The sequence below is a fragment of the Triticum dicoccoides genome, chromosome 7A (assembly GCF_002162155.2).
Source record: "Triticum dicoccoides isolate Atlit2015 ecotype Zavitan chromosome 7A, WEW_v2.0, whole genome shotgun sequence".
In the NCBI taxonomy this organism is placed as follows: Eukaryota; Viridiplantae; Streptophyta; class Magnoliopsida; order Poales; family Poaceae; genus Triticum; species Triticum dicoccoides.
The window spans coordinates 356911936-356921756 of record NC_041392.1 but is presented as its reverse complement, the minus strand read 5'-3'; the positions used below and the strand labels follow the sequence as shown (position 1 = coordinate 356921756).

The 9821-nt window shown below is 49.1% G+C and overlaps 1 protein-coding gene across 1 annotated transcript; it reads left to right on the top strand.

Moving 5' to 3' along the window:
- Positions 1 to 6: 6 nt before the first annotated feature.
- On the top strand, positions 7 to 3290 carry LOC119332031 (thiosulfate/3-mercaptopyruvate sulfurtransferase 1, mitochondrial-like). Its single transcript, XM_037605214.1, has 2 exons — positions 7 to 414; positions 957 to 3290. The coding sequence occupies exons 1-2, from the start codon at positions 250 to 252 to the stop codon at positions 1068 to 1070; spliced, it is 279 nt and encodes a 92-aa protein (XP_037461111.1). The 5' UTR covers positions 7 to 249; the 3' UTR covers positions 1071 to 3290.
- Positions 3291 to 9821: the final 6531 nt, after the last annotated feature.

Below are 9821 nucleotides of genomic sequence, written 5' to 3'. Positions count from 1 at the left end.
GCCTTCGCCCTCCGCGGCGGCGCCCGGCTCCTCCCCAAGGAAACCCCCCTTCCTCCTCCCCTCCTCCTCCCGCTCCTCCTCATCCTCCTCGCCACCGCCGCCGGCACGCTCCCCGCGGTCGTAACCCTGCCGCTGCAACCACCGCCTCGATCTGCCAGGTCTGATAGTGTTCGCCTCTTGGAAACTTGCAGGGCAGGGTCGGATGGGCGCGCGGCGGAGGTCGGGTGCGGGGCGTCGCTGTCACCGTCGATGACGCGGTTCGGGATCGCCGTGCGCTTCAACGCCATGTCGTCGGCCGTCTCGGAGGCCGCCACCACCACGGCCGCGTCGAGCGTCGTCCACGCGGTGCCGCGGACCGAGCCTGTCATGTCCGCCGAGTGGCTGCACGCCAACCTCAGGGACCCTGATGTGAAGGTATAGCACTTTCCGTTCTGCTGCGCACGCCCTCTGAAATCTCAATGGCAGTTGCACAATTGGTATAGTCTAGATTTAAGACAGGGTGCTCATATGGCTGGGGTTCTTCTGCCGTATCAATTTGGTCAGCGCTGCTACAAGTGATAAATCTGTTTGTTTAACTAGTGATGCTCGCTAGTACGTGGATTGGTATTTTAGCTGAAAGAGGATTTTGGTGGGCTTTGTTTTAGCACCAGCACTAATCTCAAGTCTTTTAAAAACAAATGAAGTTCCTGTATTACAGTATGTGACGAAGGTCGACGCCCCTCGGATAAACCTATTTCCGAAAAGAAAATCTTGCTACTGAAAAAATGCTACATTTTGGAGGCCTTTTCTTTCTCGACATTATTGACAAAGTCTCGGGCTCTCATCACTATGAATAATAGAACAGATACTACTAGGAGGAATCATTTAACTATGCTAGTCATAGGGTAGTTTTCTTGCTGTTAAACATGTCCACCGGCATACATTGTATCTTATTATGCTCTTACTTTTTTGTCTAGGTACTTGATGCCTCTTGGTCAGAAGATGGCGAGTTCCTCATTCCAATTGAGTTTATATTGTGTAGGTTTCTTCGTCATGATCTGGATTGCCGCAGTCATGTTCAAGTCCAATGATATCTTGCGCAAGCAGACTGCTCTCAAGGTTGGTGCTTCATAATAACTTTTCTATCAACGTGCTTCTTCTGCTTCTAGAGGTTAATTAATTGTTCTGACAAGCAGACTGCTCTCAAGAGCTTGTGCTTATCTTGTGTATCAACGTTCTTGTTCTGCTTCTAGCACTGGGTCTATCCCTTCTATTGAGGAAGCCGGCTGGCAGACTGCTGCCATCACTAAATATTTGCTGCATACTTAATCACCACTTTGTAGATGAATTATTATTTATTTTTGTCATATATGTAGTTCATCTGTCCAATGCTCTACACTATAAATACTAATTTGTGTGCCAGGCCACCATTGTGGTAGTGCCCATGTCTCTTCTCCAGTCAGTCACATCGTGCTATGATGCACACATCCTCAAGTCTGGGAAGCAACCCTGGTAAGCCAATTATTGAAGCGCATTTTTTTAGTCCCATCACATGCACAATCTCATCAATGGTTAATTTTCCATTATCATGTTCAAGAGTTTCTTGGCCAGCTCTGATAATTGGGATCTCATGGATGCCACAATTGCACACAATAAATAAACAAATTTGATGATGCCTTCTTGAACAGATCAGCCTCCCCCCTTGCAAAAGAAAAAACGATCAGCCTCCCTAGATGAAATCAATAAACTGGAGCACTCCAACTATTTTCTACTTAGCCCTCAGAAACAAGTATGACTACTAGCCAACTACACTCATATCATAGAGCTCTAAAATATACTGTAACTATCTCACATGGTATTGTACTAAAAAAACAAAGTTTTTCAATTTTTCACTAAACTACTACTCAAATCATCCTATTGTTGCGAAGTTGTGAGGTATATATATGATAGCTTACAATTGTTTGAAAAACTAAGACCATGGTCTATCCTAAATGTGAGATTTCATTTTGAATTAGTTGGTAGGCTTAATTCTTTTGTTCTGCTTCAGCTCACTCTTACATAATGCCAATTCGTGTCAAGAGCCCTTCGCTGGCAACTTACTAGATGTAGAAACCCAAGTGGACGCAACCGCTGAGCCCTAAATTGTTGTTTTTTGTGACGATTATCGGTATGTATTTACATCAGCCAGAACATCTTATATGGGTGTCTTATCGTAATATTTCTACCTGGCAAAGATTGATTCTTGAATTTTACCACGTCCTTTCCTACTTTTACCATTCAATTATTACAATTGTTGTATGTATCATATTTGTTGTCAGGTGAGCCTTGAAACATACTCCCTTTGTATCAAAATATAAGATGTTTTTTGACACTGGAGTATATGGCTTGCTAATCCCATCATGATTACGAATATATATATGTTGTTTGCTGCTGGAGAAAAATAAATTTGCTGTCCATTGATTGAGTGCATTACAGTAATAATTTCCAAACGTCACATGAAACAAGGAAATATTTTCACGTGACTTCCTGTTTTGACAGATATAACAAGGAAACATCCACATCAATTTTGTTCTTGATATATTTTATATTGGTTTATAGCTCACTCATCATACCATTTTTTATTTGTGGTATAAGAATATTTGCCTTCTCAAACTTCCATTTTTTTGGGATTGTACTATGCTCAATTAATTTGATAGAAGTATACCCAGAGTATGATAAACAAGGAAACAAAGCACACCCGCATAATTAAATTAGCTTTGCCAAGGATATAGGGCAAAACTTCCTCGTGTAGATCTTCTGCTTGTATTGCACTAAGCTCTTGGTTACCATTTGGAATCTTATTCCAGGATCCATGTTAATCCCATACATATTTCCGAGCTTGTAGGATGACTGGAATATTGCCCTGTTTTACGTCGAATATCTCAAGCGACAAAATTTGCTCTTAATGTACTGCTGCAGGATCTGGATATCTCTCAAAATTTAGTACTTTCTGGTGTTGATCTCAAGTGTTGGCTCCTACAGCATTGCATTTCACCAAGTGAAATGCTACATTTCTACTCCTAACCCATTGTCTCTTTCTTAGTGTTTTTGTTATGCAGGTTGGAAGAAAAGAAGAAGATCCAGAGAAGATCTTAGTAGTAAGATAGTTTTTTAAGAAAATAGATATTTAGTTTTAGGTCATTTCTTGTAATTTCAGATATGGAGTGTGTCAAGGGCCTCGGTGCCCAAGACAGCAGGACCTCGACTACGTAGTTCGTAGTCGCGGTGGATAGGAGCGCTAGGGTTTTTGCCTGGCTGCTCTATGATGCGGGAGGGGAAGATAGAAGGAAATAACTTTATTGCCTATCCCTAAAGGGTGCTAACTATCTGATATATAAAGGCCCCATGGGCTAATAACAAACTAGAAACCTATACGAAATAAACTAGTCTAGGAACTAATGTGCCCGGATCAGGACTCCTGTCCAGCCTGCGCCTTGCCTGATGCGGCCGTCGGCTGCTCCTGGCCGCGCGGCCCACGTCTGTAAGACGTGCCCCACATGACATCTCTCCCCCCCTCGACGAGCAGCTCGTCCTCGAGCTGAAAAGCGGGGTAGCGCTCGACGAAACTGTCAAGATCCTCCCATGTAGCTGACGAAGCTGCTTCACCCTTCCAGTGGATGAGTAGCTGGCGAACGCCGCGTGCTAGGCGCGCACGAGTCACGCGCTCTGGTTCTGGAACAGCCGCCCCGTTGTGGATCGAAGGCAATCCCGGCGGTGTAGTTGGAGGAATGCCGAAGAACTTCTTGAGGAGGCCCACGTGGAACACGTCATGGAGGCGCGAGCGTGCCGGAAGCTCAAGACGGTATGCCACGTCGTTGATCACTTCTGAAATGCGGTACGGCCCATAGAATCGTGGCTTGAGCTTGCCCCTGGTTGGCAAGTTGAGAGAGGACGCGGCGCGTTGTCGAAGGCGAAGCCAAACCCAATCGCCCACCTCATGCCGAATGTCCCGATGACGTCTGTCGTAGTAGGACTTATAGACCGCCTGTGCCTGTTGTAGACGATAGCGGACGTCCTCGATAAGTTCGTCGCGCTTAGCCATGCTCCTGGCCACTGCAGCCACCCGTGTGTCGCCGGGCTCGTAAGAGCGAATAGTGGGAGGGTCACGGCCATACACAAGCTTGAACGGAGTCTCTTGGGTTGCTGTCTGGTAGGCGGTGTTGTATATGTACTCAGCCCAGGGAAGCCACCGGAGCCACTGCTTGGGACGATCCCCGGTAAGACACCGTAAATACATCACAATGATCTTGTTAGCAGCCTCCGTTTGACCATCCGACTGCAGGTGAAATGCTGACGTCATGTGCAGCTTTGTCCCCGTGAGGCGCATGAGCTCTCGCCAAAAAGCGGAGGTGAAGACGGGGTCGCGGTCAGAGACCATGGACTGCGGCACGCCATGGAGACGAACAACCTCAGCGAAGAACACCTGTGCCACTGACTCTGCCGTGTATGGGTGGGCTAACGCCACAAAATGGCAATACTTGCTGAAGCGATCCACCACGGTGAGGATGACAGACTTCCCGCCTACTCGAGGAAGCGCTTCCACGAAGTCGATGCCGATGTCAGTCCACACGCCCGTGGGTACCGGCAGCGGTAGTAGCAGCCCAGCGGGGTGCAAGTGCTCGGACTTGTACCGCTGGCAAGTACCGCAAGTGCGGATGTACTCCTGCACCGTCTTGCGAAGGTTAGGTGCGTGGAAATCGCGGCGAAGACGATGCAATGTGCGCAGGACGCCTTCATGCCCATCATCGTGCACGGCACTGAGAATCTCCTGGAGTAGCGGGGATGACGGCGGAATGTAGAGGCGGCCGTTGAAAGTAATGAGGCCGTCGGAGAGCGCCCAAGGCTGTTGCCGCGCACCTGCCGTGATATCCTCCCGCAGTGCGACGAGCGCCGAATCAGTGGATGTCGCTTGCCGGAGGCGATTGATGAAGTCGAAACGAGGCCCTGAGACCGCCATGATCGTCGTCTCCTCCGTGTCACGGCGGGAAAGTGCATCCGCCACCGTGTTGGTACTACCTGCCTTGTACTCCACCGTAAAGTCGAATCCCAGGAGTTTGCCAACCCAATGATGCTGCGGGATGGTGGCCAAACGCTGGTCAAGCAGAAATTTGAGGCTGTAATGATCCGTTTTTACCACAAACTGACGCCCCCATAGGTACGGCCTCCAATGGCGAATCGCGAGCACCAGGCCGATGAGTTCCCGTTCATACGCTGCCAGGGAACGGTGACGTGGCGCGGCTGGCCGGCTAAAGAAAGCCACCGGGTGGTGGTCTTGAAGAAGGACGGCCCCGAAACCGTACGTCGATGCGTCACACTCGACGATGAACGGCCGTGTAAAATCCGGTAACGCGAGGACGGGAGCCGTGGTGATTGCCGTCTTGAGGGTGGTAAAAGCTGCTGCCGCCTCCGGCGACCAAGAGAAACCATCCTTGCGAAGGAGGGCCGTCAGGGGCGCGGCAACCACGCCAAAGTCCTTGACAAACTTGCGGTAGTACCCCGCAAGGCCGAGAAAGCCCCGAACCGCGCGCGCCGAGCGTGGTTGCGGCCAGTCCGCCACTGCCTGCACCTTTTCCGGATACATGGCCACGCCTGCAGCGGAGATGGTGTGACCCAGGTATGCGATTGATTCAACGGCGAACGCGCATTTGGAGCGCTTGACGAAGAGCCGGTGCTGGTGCAGGACCGTGAAGACGGTGCGCACATGTCGGAGATGGTCAGCCCATGTCTCGCTGAAAATGAGGATGTCGTCAAAGAAGACGAGAACAAAACGGCGCAGGTATGGCCGCAGCAGATCATTCATGAGGGCCTGGAACGTGGCCGGCGCGTTGCACAGTCCGAACGGCATCACCAGAAACTCGTAGAGGCCGTCATGAGTACGGAAAGCTGTCTTCGGGATGTCCTCCGCACGCATCCGCACCTGGTGGTAGCCGGAACGTAAATCGAGCTTGGTGAAGAAACGAGCGTGCCGTAGCTCGTCGAGGAGTTCGTCCACCACCGGAATCGGGAACGCATTCTTGACAGTAATGGCGTTCAGGGCGCGATAATCGATGCAGAAGCGCCAGGACCCGTCGGCCTTGCGGACCAGCAGTACCGGGGACGAGAATGCGGAACAACTCGCACGGATGATACCTTGGGCGAGCATGGCGGCGCACTGACGCTCCAGCTCGTCCTTGTGCGCGGCCGGGTATCGATACGGACGGACGGCCACCGGGGCGGAACCAGGTAGCAGGGTGATGCCGTGATCGCGGCTGCGGGGCGGTGGCACGCCGGAGGGGTCGGCGAAGATGCCGTCGAACTCGGTGATGATGGCGTCCAGGAAGTCGCGGCCGCTGCATGATTTTAGGGCTGGCCCGTCCGGTCCTGCAATGCCGAGCCAGCACACCCGATGGCCCCGCCGCCAGAATGTCATGGAGAGGGCTCGGAAATCCCACAGGATCGGTCCGAGCGACGCCAGCCACTGCGTGCCCAGGACGATGTCGTAGCCCGCGAGCGGCAAGGCGAGGAAATCCTCCGCGAACTCCTCGTGGCCGATGCGGAAGGGCACGACGCGGTACGCGCCCTGGCACGGAACGCGCTCGCCGTTGGCCACCGTGACGCGCATCTTCTCTGTGGTGGGGGGCGGTAACGTAGCACGAGCGGCCGCCTCTTCGGCGATGAAGTTGTGGGTGGAGCCTGAATCGATCAGGGCGAGGAGGGAGACACCTCCGAGAGTAATCTGCATCTGCATGGTTTCACTCGTGCGCACGCCGGCGATCGCGTGGAGCGAGATTTGAGGGTCGGCCCGCGATGCATCACCAGTGGCGGAGGCCGCGTCGTCGTCGTCGTCGTCCGGCGCTAAGTCGAGGAGAAAGATGCGTTGGCACACGCGGTTGTGGCCCCTGCCAAACTTCTCGTTACAGTTGAAGCAAAGGCCCAGGCGACGGCGTTCCTCCATCTCTGTCTGGGAGAGACGCTTGATTGGGCGTCCGTCCGGCAGATTGTGGCCCTGCTGAGGTGCGGCTGGTGGGGCCGGAGCGGGGGGCGCGAGGCGTGGTCCTGGTGTCGGCAGGATGCCCTTCTGTGGAAAACGCACCGGTGGCGCGGCGGAAAGCGCGCACTGGTCGCGCAGCTCCAATTTGCGGGCGAGGCTCATGGCGACGGCGAGGGACTGTGGGTTATGGATCTCCACGTCGAGGCTGAGGGGTGGCTGGAGTCCCGCGGTGAAGATCTGCACTTTCTGTGTCTCGGATAAGGTACCTGCCCGGGGAAGGAGTGCCTCAAACCGCTCCTGGAAGTCGACGACGGACGTCGTGCGTTTGCACGCCATTAGTTCGCCCAGCGGGTTAGCGCGCAGCGGTGGCCCGAAGCGGAGATTGAGCAGCTCGGAGAAGCGGCGCCACGGAGGTGTGCCCTCGTCGCGCTGGACCTGCATATACCATAGTTGGGCAGGACCCTCGAGATTGTAGGACGCCATCCACACCTTCTCCTCCTCGGCGATCCGTTGTTGATGGAAGAAGGACTCGCATCTGTTGATGAAGGCGAGCGGATCAGACTTGCCGTCGAACTTGGGGAAGTCCATCTTCTGGAACCTGGGCGGCCGATCATTGTGGTGCTGCCCATCATGGGCGGCGGCAGCGCTGGACGAAGAGGAGGACTTGTCCTTCTGGAGTGCGGTGACGGACGACTGCAGGGACATCACCGTGGCCGTCAAGGCCTCGATCATCTTAGCCAGATCCGCGGTGGTCGGTTCTGCCATGCCGGAAGTGACCGAGGCGGCAACGGATTGTGGCGATGTCGGGGAGCTGGGCGCGGACACAGGGGGGAAGCGGCCGGCGGATGGAGCGTGGACGAGGAGGAGGATCGCCTGGAACCTGATACCAAGTTGTCAAGGGCCTCGGTGCCCAAGACAGCAGGACCTCGACTACGTAGTTCGTAGTCGCGGTGGATAGGAGCGCTAGGGTTTTTGCCTGGCTGCTCTATGATGCGGGAGGGGAAGATAGAAGGAAATAACTTTATTGCCTATCCCTAAAGGGTGCTAACTATCTGATATATAAAGGCCCCATGGGCTAATAACAAACTAGAAACCTATACGAAATAAACTAGTCTAGGAACTAATGTGCCCGGATCAGGACTCCTGTCCAGCCTGCGCCTTGCCTGATGCGGCCGTCGGCTGCTCCTGGCCGCGCGGCCCACGTCTGTAAGACGTGCCCCACATGACAGAGTGATTGTTTATAGTTTTTGTTTTGACTTTGTGAAACTTGCTACCTATGGATGAAACTGTGTAATATTGATGAAACTATGTATATGTATGGATGAAACTTGCTACTATTGGTAACATGTGTTACTATTCATCATCCAGGGTGCAAAATAAGTTATTCTTCGCCCGAGGTAATCTTACTATCGCTTTCTAAATAAATTATGTTTAGAATATAAATAGTTACATGCATATTGATTCAATATGTAAAATTTTGTATAAAAAAACAAAAATATAGGTTATAAGACCAAAAAATCACATTTTATGTATGTTCTACACTGTTTTTATATTCGTAATTTTACTTAACATAAAATATTTTTTAAGGCGAGTACATATTTTTTTCCGTTCTCTTTTTATGTATGAAATAAGACATTATTTACGAAACGTAAAAATACAATGCATTGATGTCAAAATAAAGAAGGGATGAAGAATAATTATTCCTTATCCAGGGTGACGAATAGCGTGACCTTATATATTCGGACTTAGATGCCCCACACATTTTACACATAGGTGCCCAGGCTATTTGTCTTTTCACCGTTTGATTGCATTTAGATGCGTGTGTTATTGTGATAGGTATAGATGGTAATTGGTCAAACCATTACTAATTGCCAATTTTAAAACAATTAAGTATGAAAACAATTATGATATATATCATAAATGAATGTCATTAAGCACGCCATGCATGGTAGCATATCTTTAGAAGTAAAAATATTACACATTAGATATATTACGAATTAGGTATATATGAATTCATCTGTTTAGTATGTACTTGTTAAATTTTATGTGTATACCCAGAATAATTTTGTACGTACACATTAGATTTTTGTCTATGTATATAGCCAGAATATTTAGTGCGTATCAATTAGATTAGGTATGTACGGATTCATTTATTTATTACACACTTATTGCATATTTTTTAGTACATATATACTCAGAATATTTAGTATGTAACGCATTAGATTTTGTGTATGTATATACCCAGAATATTTAATACATACCCATTAGATTAGATACGTATGAATTCCCTTACTTAGTATGTATTGATTAGATTTCTGTGTATGTGTATACCCTAGAGTACTCAATATATTTTTCTTGTATGTACATACTCATCGTATTTACGTACCTTAGCATTAAATTTATGAGTATATACATCAATATAATAAATACATAGGATCATGTGTGTGTATATGTAACAAACATTCCTTAAACTAAAAATAATCGTCACTGGGTTTCGGCATGCATCATATATTCCTACTAGTAAAAAGATTAATTAGGATCGCATTTTATATCATTTGGTCACCTTAATTTGTATAGAAATATTAGCATTTAAAAAGTTTGACCCGGTCTTAATTTTTTTAAATACTACATACCTTGAAAAGTAAAACTTTAGAAAACTGCATAAAAACATCCTTAATATACATATACAAACCTTTGAGACCTAGGATTGTATATACATACCATTGTTATTTGAAAAAGGAATCCTACTAGGAAACCAGCCATAGATAGCAACCTTGTTGTAATAATAAATTACAAGCTCTTCCAAAATAGTGGATTCATCATCAAATAAAGT

Excerpts from the sequence above, each read along its gene's own strand:
- LOC119332031 (XM_037605214.1), top strand. The coding sequence starts at position 250 with ATGACGCGGTTCGGGATCGCCGTGCGCTTCAACGCCATGTCGTCGGCC. Across the intron at positions 415-956 it reads TCAGGGACCCTGATGTGAAG|GTACTTGATGCCTCTTGGTC; the intron begins GTATAGCACTTT and ends TTTTTTGTCTAG.